General features: G+C 33.3%; 1 protein-coding gene across 20 annotated transcripts in view; it reads left to right on the top strand.

The window, feature by feature from the left end:
* The window catches only part of si:ch211-149a19.3, a 52985-nt gene that overhangs the window by 2870 nt on the left and 33492 nt on the right, over positions 1 to 16623 (top strand). For 3 of the 20 annotated variants that reach the window (XM_073931322.1, XM_073931315.1, XM_073931306.1), the window contains exons 1-9: positions 889 to 1074; positions 3908 to 3995; positions 4284 to 4400; positions 4510 to 4614; positions 5251 to 5358; positions 6480 to 6587; positions 6941 to 7048; positions 9543 to 9650; positions 16424 to 16531. In XM_073931322.1, the coding sequence (XP_073787423.1) occupies positions 3946 to 3995; positions 4284 to 4400; positions 4510 to 4614; positions 5251 to 5358; positions 6480 to 6587; positions 6941 to 7048; positions 9543 to 9650; positions 16424 to 16531 (812 nt within the window). In that variant the 5' untranslated portion in view covers positions 889 to 1074; positions 3908 to 3945. Of the gene's footprint in view, positions 1 to 888; positions 1075 to 2837; positions 3065 to 3892; positions 3996 to 4283; positions 4401 to 4509; positions 4615 to 5250; positions 5359 to 6479; positions 6588 to 6940; positions 7049 to 9542; positions 9651 to 16423; positions 16532 to 16623 lie in introns of those variants that run through there. The other 17 variants (XM_073931316.1, XM_073931308.1, XM_073931318.1 and 14 more) reach the window with 13 other exon arrangements.

The following is a 16623-nucleotide window of genomic DNA, read 5'->3' as shown; positions in this document are numbered from 1 at the left end:
GAGCTGAAGTTTTTTATTTTTTTACTAATTTATGTTAGTAATAATTAGTGAGTTTTTTTGTGTGTTTTGTTGTCTTAAAGAATGAGTTTATTTTTAATTGGTTTGAAATGCAGTTTTCTGTAAGTAAATAATTATAATTGTCACACTTTATTTTTAAGTACAATTCATGCTCCTAACAAACCTTTACCTAAGACTACTAACTCAGTCCAATAAATAGCTGCTTATTAATAGTAAGGTAGTGGATGGGTTTAGGTATTGGGTATTAGAAAAGTAAAATATGATACTTTAAGTGCTAATAAACAGTTATTATCCTAATGATTGGCAGGTAATAAGCCTGCAGTAAACTAAAGTGTTGCCTAATTATCTTTGATTGATAACATATTTTGTTATTGAATGTATTTGTTTAGATGTAAAGCTGTCGGTTATACTGTAACATTCTTCTTTTAAGATAAAAAGAGAAAAAAGTCAACATTGTATTACTGGAATTATGCATATGTTTGTACCAGACAGAAATTAAATTAAAACAGAGAAATAAATATATTCTGTACTTAGAAAGTACAGAATAAACTGTTAGGGTGTTTCCTACCATCATCTTAAACTCAAGTTACCAAATCATTGTAATGATGATTAGCTTTCAGTACTACTCATGGAAAAACTAGCAACTCTTATGAAATGTAAAGGTTTCAGTATTTATAATGTCATGTTGTTATTAACGTTTTTCTTGATGTTTTAAGTCAGAATCCAAAAATCTCACAAAATTAGTTTTCATGAGATTAAAAATTGTATGATTATTCATAAACAGGTGAGATACTCGTTTCTCTCTTCCTCATAATCAAACTGGATTTTTCACTTCAGACAGGATCAGCAGGTTTTCTCCCTGAAGTGAAAGCATTTGTGATTTACCTTGTAGAGTTACAGGGTTTTACGGGACTTGCTGTTCTTTTAAAAAAGTGTTAATAATACTATTTTAGTTGAATCTATCTGCAGGACTTTGTGTTGTGGAAACATAAACATATCAGGATCCTGTGGTAAAATACAGTAACATCTTGATCAAGGTGAAAGAGCGTCAGTCAGGTGAGCTGAAGTCAAGAAACTTCCTGATTTAAACATCAAGTTAATATTATTATCATATCTAATTTTTACATGGTGTACTAGAGGTCTAGGTTTTACATAAGCTGACCTTAAAAATCTTTTTAGATTTGTGTAATAATTAGCAAAGATTTAGAAATATCATAAGTTATCAGAGCTGTTTTTTAATGATGCTGGCTTTAATCCAACATTTTACTAGGATAGTGTAACGAATAAAATGATGTCTTATTAATTAAGTAGAGTAGACAAAAAAAATTTTCTTTAAAATAAAGTCTGCGTGATCTGGATGTTTCTACTGAATTCATTATTTTCAACTGAAGCTATACTGAATATACAGAGGTTTATTTTAGTGCTCTTTCACACATGCGTGTAAATCTCATTAAACTCTAATCTATTTATTTAGGTAAAAAATAAAAATGTTTTCTAACTATCCACTAGCCAGGCTTAAATCTCAGTTGTGCAGGTTAAACTTGTCATTAAGCACTGTTTGTTTCCTTGTTTGTGTGTGTGTTCATGTGTGTGCATGTGTGTGTGTGCGCACACCTTGCAGTAGGTTGTGGGGACCAAATGTCCTCTCAAATATAGCATAAAAGTACATTTTGACCTTGAGGATATTTTTGGTCCTCATGAGGAAAGCAGCTGATAAATCAGATAGAATGAAAGATTTTGGAAATGTGAAAGTGCAGATTGTTTCCTGTAGGTGTTGGATTTAGGGGTAGAAAATATACAGTCTTTACAGTAGAAACATCATTACATCTATGGGAAGACTCCATATAATATAAGTAGCTCTGTGTGTGCGTGTGTATTGTGTTTATTGTCAAAACTGTTAGTGTACAACGACATAATGTGTCAACATAATAACAGTTATTACGGTTTAATAATACTAGTTATTTATGATGTCTTTGGCATTTTTTGTAAGGAAATAAATAAAAAATCTAGATAAAATATTTATGTTGTGAAATGGTCATGTAGAATTATTTTAGAGTTACCTTGTATTTTCCTTCTCTTGGGGTAAAAAAAAATAAATAATAGAGACACTGCTTATGAAAAAATAACACGTTTGTACCAGACATTTTAGATTGACATAGAAAAAGAATGCACCAAACTCCCAAAGTATTTTACACAAATGTAAAATAAAAAATAAAAAGTGTGAAAGTTAAAATTAAATAAAAAAATAATAATATTTAAATTGTATTATTATTAATATTCATGCCTAAATAATATTGAAGGAATTGAGTACACCGGCTTTGCCACACTAATAACCACTACTCTCATTTTTGTCTTTTTTAAATACAAATATACCAATATAGTGTAACCTGATATTCTGAAGAGAAGAGAGATCAAGCGGGCAACAACCAAAGTGTGTATCTGTGCAAATACAACATGGATTATAGATGATAATAAAATGCAAAACTAGTTGCAAAGGTTATTAGAAAAAAAAAAAAAAAATATATATATATATATATATATATATATATATATATATATATATATATATTTATTTATTGAATTGTAGTTATTTAAAACTTGTTTATCCTATAATGTATTCACAATAATTAAAAACACTTAAACTTAAATGTCATCTTGACATCTTGATTACAAATGATTCTGAATCAAAATGTCCATACAGTCTACTCTCTCTCTCTCTCTCTCTCTCTCTCTCTCTCTCTCTCTCTCTCTCTCTCTCTCTCTCTCTCTCTCATAAACACGCTGTTTATGAACTGAACAGGGCAGACTGCATTTTTCAAACAGGATTGATGACTTTTAGCACAAGAAGTAAACGGGTTTTGCATTTTAGTTGTGCGTCATTTGCACCAGAACATTTGGTGCATTAACTCTGAAAAAAAGCATAAAACACTTATAATAGCATTATATTAGTAAATATATTCGTCATAGAAACTCTTGATTTGAGAAAAACTGAACATGTTGGATATCGTAGTAAACTAACTTCTTGATTAAGGCGAGTGTCAGTCAGGTGAGCTGCTTTCAGGACATTTCCTCATTCACTGAACTAACCTTCAAAAGCTTTATGTTTAAAACTTTAACTTGAAAACTTTAGACTTTTAATAATCTTATTATATTTTCTATTTCTGTGAGGATGCACACTACATAGACTACTTACAATTGCTTGTGTATCCTGCTTGCTTGATAACTAAATTTATAATAAAATAATAAGGAAATGTATAAAATAATGTGAAGCTGAGCCTGTCCAGTACAGAGGGCTGTAAGCAGTGTTTGAGCTGAATAAAGAATATCAGCATTTCTCCAACACCAGTAAGGATTCATTAAATCCAGTAGAGTGGTTAAAAAGGGGTGTATTTTCATTAGTTGGCCTTTAAAACTTTGGGACAGTCAAGACACCCTGTCACATTTAAATGTCTTGGCCATTACAAGGTGTTAAAATGGAAAAAGGAGTTTAGCTCCTTTCTAACCAACTTTACTAAACCTTACTGAGCCCTATTAGTGTTTATTTAAAACAAAACCATATCATTATTATTTGACTCTCTTTGTTTGCAATCTATTTGTTTGAATAATTATTTATGTTTATTTTTATTCTTATGTATTGTTGTATTGTTTGGGTTTTTACCAAAATCAACAGCTCCTTTAGAAATTTTGTTCACAGGGAAAAAACATGACATGTTCAATACTTACTTACCCCCACTGTATATAAATAGATTTTGGTTTAAAAAAATGTTTAGACTGAATGCAAAATAATTTTATTTGTGTATTTGTTTTATTCGTTAATTGAGTCTTCTGTTTTTATGTAAATCGAGACACGTTAACTAAATTAAACAGTAAAAAGTTTCTTGTATTTCAGTGTGCCTAATGTGCAGCTCCATAAAGATTGAATAAATCATGGTAGACAAAGAAGCAAGCAATGATGGAGACTTTTCATCCAGACGCAGGTACTTGGCGCTCTTAATTGTTTTAATGTTTTAGAAATAAATTGCATTTCACACATTATATCAGTGTTTACCAGGGTTAGGGAATTCAGATGCTGTGATGTTGGGACTATAGAGGGTACTATATGAGGGTATAAAACAGGATCTTTGAACACAGCTCCAAAAACCAGATGTATATCAGAAATATCTGTACAGATGGGTGACAGTGCTTGTGCAGTGGCACCACTTTAACATTTATGAATATTTATGCAAAATGTACCTAAATGAATTGTTGTCTATGTTATATTAAAGTCATTTTCAGAGTCAGAAATCAAACACATCAGAGTCCAACCCTGAGATTACGCCAGAAGACTTGTCGGCAAAGAAACTTATCAAAATGTTTGAAAAACGCACACCAGATAATCAGAGGTTCGAATTTTTGTTTAAAGTATAAATAAAATTATATTCTCTGTTCAAGATTCATGTAGATTTACTATTTAAATGATTGTGTCTGTTCTGTTATGTCTGTCCTGTAAAGCAAATTCAACAATCAGAAATCAAACACAGCAAAGTCCATAAGAAGTGACCGATCGATACAAAACCCAGTCAAAATTAAGGAGATACGCACACCAGCTGATCTGAGGTACAACATTGTTGTCTTGAAGATAAATTTACAAAACAAATCTATCCTTTATTTTTTCCAGGAAAGTTTCATTGAGATTAACCTATATCTAAATTGTTCTGGTCAAAACAAGATTATTATTTTTTCTTTTGTCACATTAAGAAATCTTGGTAATTTTTTCTACCAAGCAATTAATATGAGCATCAATGTTAACTTCTTATCAAAGTCATTTACCTAAACATTTGTAAGTGATTGCTTTATAATGTGTGATGCATCAATTGTATGAGTGGACTTAGAACAACTGTGTAAAATAATATATTTAGTTTGTTTGCGTTTGAATTTAATTTCAGTTCTAATAAAGAAAACTGTAAAGTATAAAAAGACTCCTAAAGGATTGTAATACCTTGATATTATGTGGATGATAAATAATTGTATTGTAAGTGTAAAAATTTAACTTTGTACATTCTTTTCCCTTAGTTAAATCTCTAATAAAAATGTAAAAAAAGAAAGAAAGAAAAGAAACAGAGCCAGTTAAGATCCTTATCAGACCTGCTTAGAAACATAGAAAGATATTCTTTATATGATTTTTACGTAGATGTAAATAAACAATAAATATGGTGTCTGATCTGTTATCTTTGTCCTGTAATGCCAATTCAGCAGTCAGAGATCAAACCCACCAGAGTCCAGCTCTGTGTCTATGAAGAGTGACCAGTCAACGCTAGAGCCTGAAAAAGTTGATGGAGGACACACATCGACTGGTATAAGGTACATTTTTACTTTGTCAAACAAACAAAAAAAAAATTTAAATAACAATCATACAAGAAATGCATCAAACAAAATACTATTGCATGTGACATTCCACTAAGCAGTTTTAAGCATTACAAGAACTTTTCAGGCTTTGACAAGTTCATTCTAAACCCTGAGTAAACTGACTCCTGGGTTATGTTGATTTACATGTAACACATTGCCCAGGGTTGAAATTATTTAGAATGACAAAGGCCTAGGGTTAAGCTCAGATTGAAAAGACATTGTTTTCATATTTCTGTATGTTGGTGTGGATTTTAGCATACACATTGATCAAGCCTCTTTGTCCTGACACTTCTTTAACATCTGACCCCTTTCACACTAGTAATCCCAACCAGAACAATGCTTTTAAACGTATTAATAAGTCAGTTATATCATAAACTAAACAATTACATCTATAGTTGAGAAACACCACAGCAGATCTTAATCTATTATAGTGTTTCTCAGTTATATATGCTTTATAATGTGTGATGCATCAATTGTATGAGTGGACTTAGAACAACTGTGTAAAATAACATATTTAGTTTGTTTGCGTTTAAATTTAATTTCAGTTCTAATAAAGAAAACTGTAAAGTATAAAAAGACTCCTAAAGGATTGTAATACCTTGATATTATGTGGATGATAAATAATTGTATTGTAAGTGTAAAAATTTAACTTTGTACATTCTTTTCCCTTAGTTAAATCTCTAATAAAAATGTAAAAAAAAAGAAAGAAAGAAAAGAAACATCGCCAGTAAAGATCCTTATCAGACCTGCTTAGAAACATAGAAAGATATTCTTTATGTGATTTTTACGTAGATGTAAATAAACAATAAATATGGTGTCTGATCTGTTATCTTTGTCCTGTAATGCCAATTCAGCAGTCAGAGATCAAACCCACCAGAGTCCAGCTCTGTGTCTATAAAGAGTGACCAGTCAACTCTAGAGCCTATATATATAGATATAATCAAAAACCAAAGAATATAACTTTTCAGTTTTATGTAGATTATTGTTCATTTGAAATTAGATTATATAAATGTATATTCAATAAACAATAAATATGGTGTCTGATCTGTTATCTTTGTCCTGTAATGCCAATTCAGCAGTCAGAGATCAAACCCACCAAAACCAATGCCCAGGTCTATAAAGAGTGACCAGTCAACGCCAGAGCTTGACAAAGTTGATGGAGGACACACATCGACTGCTCTAAGGTACATTTGTTGAACATTTGTTGAACACATTTGAACACATTTGTTGAACATTTGTTGAACACGTTTTGCGAAAGCAAAGAAACAGGCTTATTTTATACCGGAAATACGTCAGCAGAGTTTGTGCATAGAGTCTATTGTAAGTGTAAAAATTAAACTTTGTACAATTTTTTTCTCTTAGCTAAATCTCTAATAAAAATGTAAAAAAGAAAGAAAAGAAACAGAGCCAGTAAAGATCCTTATCAAACTTTCTTAGAAACATAGAAAGATATTCTTTATGTGATTTTTACGTAGATGTAAATAAACAATAAATATGGTGTCTGATCTGTTATCTTTGTCCTGTAATGCCAATTCAGCAGTCAGAGATCAAACCCACCAGATCCAAAGCCCAGGTCTATAAAGAGTGACCAGTCAACGCCAGAGCCTGACAAAGTTGATGGAGGACACACATCGACTGGTCTAAGGTACATTTTACTTTGTCAAACAAACAAGAATAAAATTTAATAACAATCATACAAGAAATGCATCAAACAAAATACTATTGCATGTGACATTCCACTAAGCAGTTTTAAGCATTACAAGAACTTTTCAGGCTTTGACAAGTTCATTCTAAACCCTGAGTAAACTGACTCCTGGGTTATGTTGATTTACATTTAACACATTGCCCAGGGTTAAAATTGTTTAGAATGACAAAGACCTAGGGTTAAGCTCAGATTGAAAAGACATTGTTTTCATATTTTTGTATGTTGGTGTTAGGGATGCTCAAAATAATCTATTAATCGAAAGGGTGTGTTTGTGACCGATTAATGCTATCAGTTAAACGGTTAAAAGTATTATTTTATATATTTTTAGTTTGGCTGCATAAGGGGCCGATTGAATGCGCATTTGCATTAAGAGGGGCATCTTTTGCACGCGGCTCATCCCAGAGCAGCAGTTTGTGTTGTCAAGACAACTACAGAGAACTTTTAAAGAGCTTGGTTTCTGCTACATTCATTGTTCCATGGCGGGGACCAATATGCATCCCTCCACGGCTACATTTCCCATTCAAAACATTCAGTCATTGTTGTTGTTTTTAATAGTGGATTATAACCACACCAAAACGTATTAAAAGGTAAGTGGATTATAAGAGCGCAAACATTTCTGTAACCGTATAGTGCTGTCCGCTATCTGTTTAACCCTTTGGGGTTACTTGCTGACTGACTGGCTGGCTGACTGACTGACTGACAGGTGCGCGATGCGTGAGGCCAGCAAACACGATGAAGCTTTCGGTTAAGATGAACACAGTTTCTATAGTTATACTTTATTTATAGATAAAGTATGGCTCTGTATATAATCACTCTATCTTGCTGGAGTTTATAGCCGTCTCGCTGTACTTCAGGACGCATTAACGCCGCTCTGAAGGTCTAATCGCTGTTTTAAGTTATCCAGAGCTGTATGAATGTACAAATCTTGAATATCACAATATTAATAAATATTACAATTGTAACAACACAGACAGCAACACTTTTGCACAATCGATACCCAGCTGATTCAGTCGTTTCATAAGAGGACCGCGCTTCTTTCCTTCCTTTTTCCTTGTCAACATAAAGGCAGTGAGGTGCGCCTTGTTTTCGGCCCCTTCTTCAACTGCAAGACATATTTAACTTGCGGGAAGATAACGTATAACCCGTGGCTACAGACACATTTGCCAAAGAAACAAAATGGAAGAAGAATATTGCTGTTTGATACAGACGTGTTGATACCAAACCAGCGCTGATGTTGACCTGGATCTGCGTAATAAACGCAACAAATAGGCTTTACCTTTTATTTTACAGCTTATAAAGCATGTATGCACATTAATGCAATATCATATTTAAACAACAAAACTGTTTACAAAAAGTCAACATATGCGCGCCTTGTTGTTGTCTTTTCATCACGCAGCGCGCACACTTGAACCGTGTGAGAGAGAGGAAACCATAGCAAGACATAATCTTTAAAATAATGACTTCTATTAAAAATGTAAAAAGGTTTTGTGATTATAATAATAACAGCGGGGCATTACATAAATGCATATTTTCCGTGGAGCGAGCGATTTGAGGAAGTCTGCTATTTTTATTTGACGGAAGAAAAAAACATATGATTGGAAAAAAAACAGCCAGTTATTAAAAAGAAACAGTCAGTGTTTTCGTTTTGTAATATAAATTAATTATTTAAGTGATAATAATTTAGGGCAGTCCTATTTATTTTATTTAGTTTATTCTGCTTTTCTGTGTTGAACACTGCTGGTGCGTGAAAATGCTCTGTTGTTCTGTTCCGTTATTAATATGCTAGCATATAAAAATAAATCAGTATTTTAAAATGCAATATTTAATGTGTCAGACACAAAATAGACACGTCAATTTGTTTAATAAAAAATTAATAGTAATCTGACCAGCTAACCGTTAATAACCGATTAATGAGGGGCAGTTGTCGGTTAACAAAATTAACCTAAATGAGCATCCCTAGTTGGTGTGGATTTTAGCATACACATTGATCAAGCTTCTTTGTCCTGACATTTCTTTAACGTCTGATCCCTTTTACACTAGTAATCCATCAATTGTATGAGTGGACTTAGAACAACTGTGTAAAATAACATATTTAGTTTGTTTGCGTTTAAATTTAATTTCAGTTCTAATAAAGAAAACTGTAAAGTATAAAAAGACTCCTAAAGGATTGTAATACCTTTGATATTATGTGGATGAATAAATAATTGTATTGTAAGTGTAAAAATTTAACTTTGTACATTCTTTTCCCTTAGTTAAATCTCTAATAAAAATGTAAAAAAAAAGAAAGAAAGAAAAGAAACATCGCCAGTAAAGATCCTTATCAGACCTGCTTAGAAACATAGAAAGATATTCTTTATGTGATTTTTACGTAGATGTAAATAAACAATAAATATGGTGTCTGATCTGTTATCTTTGTCCTGTAATGCCAATTCAGCAGTCAGAGATCAAACCCACCAGAGTCCAGCTCTGTGTCTATGAAGAGTGACCAGTCAACGCTAGAGCCTGACAAAGTTGATGGAGGACACACATCGACTGGTCTAAGGTACATTTTACTTTGTCAAACAAACAAGAAAAAAATTAAATAACAATCATACAAGAAATGCATCAAACAAAATACTATTGCATGTGACATTCCACTAAGCAGTTTTAAGCATTACAAGAACTTTTCAGGCTTTGACAAGTTCATTCTAAACCCTGAGTAAACTGACTCCTGGGTTATGTTGATTTACATTTAACACATTGCCCAGGGTTGAAATTATTTAGAATGGCAAAGACCTAGGTTTAAAGGGCCATGAAACCCCCCGTTTCAGCAGGATGTTTTCACACCTCTAGTTTGGAAAAAGTCAGGAAAGTGGGTGTGTCTAGCTTTGTTTGGGTGGGAGTATCGGGGGAGGAAAAATGGGCAGGGTTTAAATAAAAATGGGAGTTGCCATTTGGGCACGCGCTTCTGACCGAGTACAAACAAAGACACACACGCAGGGGAGACAGTGTGTTTAATGACGATGGAATGTTTAATATCGCACGTCGTATTAGAGAAAAAAAAGCCTCTGCATTTCTCTGTAACTCAGATGCACTCAGGAGGTCAGAAAGCCGTGTGTGTGTGTAGACTATCCTGTCACAAACTGCGCTGAAAATTCAACACGACTGTCGGCAAAAGTATGCTTAGTGTTCACGTGTTTACACACAGAGAGCAGCATTTACAGCGGATCTTTCAATATTGTAGTGATATTAACGTACTGCAAACTAAGTAACTTAGAAATCATTTTGACTAAGGTCTGTCTTTAAACACTGAAAGAGTACTGCTGACTATACCAACTATAACTTTGCCATCTGAATTAACAAAGAAAGGGCGCTGATCTTATACACTTACCGAATCTGTAGACAGGATAATCACCACATACTGGAGCTGCGTCTTTTTTAAAGGGCCATGAAACCCCCTCGTTTCAGCAGGGTGTTTTCACACCTCTACTTTGGAAAAAGTCAGAAAAGTGGGCGTGTCCAGCTCTGTTTAGGGGGGAGTGTCGGAGGAAGAAAAGTGGGATGGTGTGGGAGTGTCTATTTGGGCACGCGCGAGTTTCAGTCAAAATACACACACATGAGAAAATGATGGTGTTTAACCTACATGGACATCTGTAGTCGAATTATTTGCCAAATTATTAAATGGTGGACTTTAACTGCAGTTTGGCTCTTTCATTCAGGGAATTCATTCATGCCCCTCCCGACAAACGAGATATTTGATTTGATATTTGAAACTTAGATGCACACGGCAGGTAGCGTCAGAAAGCCGCGTGTGTTATTCCGGTCACAAAATGCGGTGCTATGTTTGCACTCAGTGCAATAGTTAACTTAATTCGATACGAACAAACTGAATAAACAAAGAGCACTGGTCGCTCACTTACCAAATCTGTAGAGACAGGACAATCACTAGCAACTAGAGCCACGTCATTATGAAGAGGAGACTACAAGCGAATCCGGATCTCAGCGTTTGCAGATGAGAACAGCTCTCAGGTAAACAATGTTCCTCCTTAGACACGTAAGTTATTGTTGTCGAGCGTCGCGTACACTGTTAATCCACACGTCATCCAGATGAGCTCTCACAGAGAGAAAATGAAAACGAAACTTAATGGCAGCAAACTATAAAAGCAACACTTCACGCTTCACTGTAAAAAATTTCCAGGTTTTCACAACAAGTTACTGTAATTTTTCACAGTAAATTACATTAGTATCTCTTCACAGTATTTAACTGAAAAATTCACAGTAATATGTTGTATTCATAATTTTATTGTGAAATTACGGCAGGTAGCATGATTACAGCAAATTACTGTGAAAAGGGCTATATCTTTTGCACGTTAGTTATAGAAATTCAAACCTTTTTTTAACTCAACGTAGAAATTAATACAAATTAACTTTTAACAGATAATAACAGAATGTTATAGCCCCCAAAACGATTTGGTTACCAACATCTTTTTGGTTGTACTGCACCTTTATTTAATTTTGTACAGTTAACATAGAATATGAAATAATATTTAATGAACAACTGTGTGCTTAGCCAAAACATAATAAACTTGAATAAAAAGTAATTAATTAATGAAACCAAAGACTGTTAAACAGCCAACAATTATTTCAATGTCAGGGTAAATGTCTGCTTTAGACGGTTTCATGAGTATTGGGCACCTTTCATCGCCTGGAGGTCACTAATCTCAGAATTATATATATATATATATATATATATATATATATATATATATATATATATATATATATATATATAATTATTATTTTTTTATCTATATAAATAAACCACAGATTAGAGTTTTAAACAACTACATTCTAGCAAGAAAAACAGTTAAAACTTAATTTTCGGATGCATATAGAGCCATCGAAGACGGGGCAATTGTCCCAATGTCTAGCCTGAAGACAGGCACCTCTCGGCGGATACATGAGTAATGAGCGCCGTTACCGCCTGGAGGTCATAGATCTCCGCTACCGGCAAAACACACTTAAAATTACACACAATCTTTACTAACAATCCACAGATTTGAGTTTTGAAGAACTACATTCTCGCATGAAAAAGTATTAAAACTTTATTTCATTACATATTAAAAGCAATATTTATAATATTATGTGCCTTCTCATCCACCATTACAGCTTGATGCAGCTTGGTGCGAATTGAATCCTGGGAGGAAAAAGTAATAATTCTCAAAACACTCCAAACGAACTTTATTCTTATTGTTAAAGTCAGAGATATATAATATTTTGAATGGCGAAGAAAATAATTAACTTTATATTTCAATCAATATATTACTTTTGCACTGCTTCGATTCAGGACTCGTGTGACATTGAATCAGATTCAGATATTTTATCAGACGTGTTCATGAGCTCATAGTCATCAACAAGCAATTCGTGTACAAGCAGTACACGAACCAAGCAATATGATGAAATATTAATGAATTATATGTTTGCGTCTTGCAATATTATACAAAATGGAATCGTTTTCAGGCGAATTCGACTCTTTACTGTTCACTTAAAGGAGCCGAATTCGACTCTTTACTGTTCACTTAAAGGAGCCGATTCATTTAACAGAACTGACTCGACTCGACCGCAAACAAGCGCCATCACCACAGACAACGCCTGCCTCGTCTCTTCACCAAACGAATTCATCCTCGGTAAGTGTTAAAATATGACTTTTGTCCGTTAAATGAGTGTTGTATGTGTATTTCTGTATAGTGCATGTCATTTAACAGGAATTTACCGAGTACTTTAGTTGTACTCGCACGTACAGGGTTTAAGCGCGCCTTTTTTAAAACAAGAAATTAACGACGCTGAATGGTGATTGTAGTGTTTTCTGAGGTATTAGCATAACGTTAACGTTAGTTCCTGATAAAAGAAAGGGAATTTTCTTTAATTAACTTCTTGTTAACTGCTTTTTCTGTTTCAGTACAAGACTGAAGTAAAGGTGAAATGACTAAAGTTAAGGTAAGCTCTGACCTTCACTTAAGTTAACGTTATACGGTTAGTCACCATCATGTAACTTTACGTTAATTTTGTTCACTGTAACGTTAACGTAAGTTAGTTAAACTAAACTAAACTCATTATGAAACGAGTCTTAACTGTTTTATTAAATGAGGCTTATAATACAATTCAGTTGTATTCTTTTAAACTAACACTAACACAGTACATATTGTATATTTCTCACTGGTGTTAATGCAGTGCTAACATTTACTAATGAGAACTAATTGTATATTGTCACTAACTGTAGATTTTGTTTTTTGGTGTTCAGGTGTAACTTACCTGATAATAGCTGAAGTGTGAGGTGAGTGTAAATTCTGAGCACACAAATATAGCCTAAATTCATTATCACGATCTAAACCTATATATATATATATATATATATATATATATATATATATATATATATATATATATATATATATATATATATATATATATATATAGAGAGAGAGAGAGAGAGAGTGTGCGTGTGTTAGGTTGAGTCTTATTCTACTCTTTATTATATTCATATTTTTTTGCAGCCACAGCCATTGATGTTGAAACACTGATGCTACCAATCAACCCTCGCTTGATTATTAAAGGTAATGTTGATGCCTTCCTCATTTTTATTAGATTTTTAAATGTCAGGTTTTTCACAGATTTGTTGTGAGCAGTTTCTTGTACAAACTCTTTTTCTTCTTCCAGAAGTTCCACCAGTACCTCCAGTAGTAGTAAATATTAGACAAAGATTTTTTTAAACTATAGTTTTTATTTTTATTAGCAATTTTACTGGGCATGTGTGTTTGTTTGCTTGGTTTTTAATAGGCAGAGCATGGAATGTCAACTTTGTTTCTACAAACAATTTTAATTATTCACAAACACCTCTAATTTAGTCCTTCTTTCCCCCTTTTAGTCTTATTCCTTGGAAGGTCGAGTGGTCATGGGACCTCACCTGGATTTCACAACTGACTTTGGATCTGGTCTGAAACTGAAGTATGCTGAAGTTGCCTTTTGCACTCTGGAATTTAAGGTAATGTCAACAATAAATATTGTAACTGAGGGCTTGTTTTGGGGGGGGGTTAAACAAGGAATGTATAGTAGCACAAGTCATGACTCCCCTTGTCCCCTTGTTATAAAGGGCCGTGTTGCAGACACAATTTGTTTGTCTGTGCTGGAGACCAGAGGGGAAGCTGTCTTTAAAAGGATGGGGCTCTTATACCATATGTGAAGTTACCTATTCAGGTGAGTGGATTACATGCAAGTCATTGCAAATGCATAAATAGTGGGAAATTTTTACTGGGCAGCACAAATTAAGTGAAACTCAAAACATGTGGAAGAATATTTGGAATATTTACAAAAAACTTAATTGAAATGAATACAACACAAGTGCTGTATCACTTCAATCAAGTTTTTTTTGCAAAATTTTCCTAATATTTAAATCATGAAAAATTAGCTTGATGCAAGAAACATCCTGCTAGTATTCAAGAGCAAGTACTTTTAGTATGCATGTGTTTACTTTGCAATAAGTGTGAACCCAGCATTAGATTATAGTCTGTAAACAGAAGGTGTAAATCAAATCAACTGTTTTAAAATGCTCTGCCTAGGTCATTCAAATCACTATTTGTTGTTGGACTGTTCTTGATTGTGTTTGTGATGGAAATGTTTTTCAGATGTTTTTGTTTAAATGATTGCAGTTTGACTGAGCTACAGTATTGTCAGCATGTTCAAACTAAGCTAACAGTAATTTTGCTCTCTAGTGCAGCAGTAGTGTCCCAGTAGTGTTGTATGAAGCTAACTGTTTGTCTGCCCTTTTGCTTATAGGTGCTTTTTGGGCACCAGTTTGGAGATGGAAGACAGACGAAGTCAAAGAAGCAGAGAAGACACATCAACCAGCAAGTGTGTAAAATTATCAGGAAAATGATTGACCTTGAATAGACGACTGCCTAATTTAGCAAGAAGTTTTGTCTCTCTCTCTCTCTCTCTCTCATGTGTGTGTGTGTGTGTGTGTGTGTGTGTGTGTATATATATATATATATATATATATATATATATATATATATATATATATATATATAATGAGAGAGCGCGCACTCTGAAGCACTGCTTTTTATATGTATGCTACATATGATGTCAGATTTTTTTATTAATATGTTCTTATAGTATTTTTTGAGGCTTCACCTTCACCTTTTGAAAGTTTTCTGAAATGTTTACACAGATGTCATTAAGCTGTTAAATAAATCTGTAAAATGTATGTGTGTTTGTTTTTATTTTGATTTTAGAGTCTTCTCAGATCACCCAGAAATGAAGATTCTGTCGTCATTTACGCATCCTCAGGTTGTTTGGACACAAAGAGGGATATTTGATATTTTTATTCCTGTGTTTAACAAAAAAAAATCATTTTTAACATAGCTGGAACAACCTGAGGGTGAGTAAATCAAGATAGAATTTTCATTTTTGTGTGACCTAAAATTGCTTTGAAATTTTACAGCACCAAACTGTTAAATTACAGTAATCCGGGATATAACTTTAACTTTACAGTTAAATCAGGTATTTAAACCGCAACCTACTGCTAAATCACAGTAATCGTTTAACAAATTCACAGTAAAATATAGTTAATTCTACAAGATAATACTGTGAAATCACAGTAACGGACTTTATTATCTACTGTAAAGTTACAATATATGGTTGTAATTTCACAATAATTTAATGTGACAAAACCACAGTAAATTACTGTGAACTACCTCACAATAATTTACTGTGAATTTACATACAGTAATTTACTGTGAAAGTAATGCAATTATTAGCCAGTAATTTACTGTGAATTTAAGGTCAAATTTTTTACAGTGTTGTTTTGCCAACACAACGTGGCGTCTCTGTGGCGTAAACACTGTGACACTAATGAATATTATTGAAGTTGCACAATAGAGCGCGCTGATTGGTTTGAACCAAGCCTTACTCATGCATTAATGCAACACACTGTAAGACGTAATAAGACTCACTCTGGCACAGACGTCCAGTCTGCACGCTGGAATACACACTATTATCTCATGACCGTGACGCAGCTTCAAAAATTCGTTTCAAACCGGAAGTACGAATTTGCTTGAAATAACACAAAAACAACCAATTTACACTTTTGTAAATTTTGTTAAATCTCTAATAAAAATGTAAAAAAGAAAGAAAGAAAAGAAACAGAGCCAGTAAAGATCCTTATCAAACTTTCTTAGAAACATAGAAAGATGTTCTTTATATGATTTTTACGTAGATGTAAATAAACAATAAATATGGTGTCTGATCTGTTATCTTTGTCCTGTAATGCCAATTCAGCAGTCAGAGATCAAACCCACCAGAGTCCAGCTCTGTGTCTATGAAGAGTGACCAGTCAACGCTAGAGCCTGAAAAAGTTGATGGAGGACACACATCGACTGGAATAGGGTACATTTTACTTTGTCAAACAAACAAGAATAAAATTAAATAACAATCCTACAAGAAATGCATCAAACAAAATACTATTGCATGTGACATTC

This window comes from Danio rerio, chromosome 19 (assembly GCF_049306965.1).
Source record: "Danio rerio strain Tuebingen ecotype United States chromosome 19, GRCz12tu, whole genome shotgun sequence".
In the NCBI taxonomy this organism is placed as follows: Eukaryota; Metazoa; Chordata; class Actinopteri; order Cypriniformes; family Danionidae; genus Danio; species Danio rerio.
The sequence above is the reverse complement of the archived record's forward strand: the minus strand, read 5'-3'. Positions and strand labels throughout refer to the sequence as shown.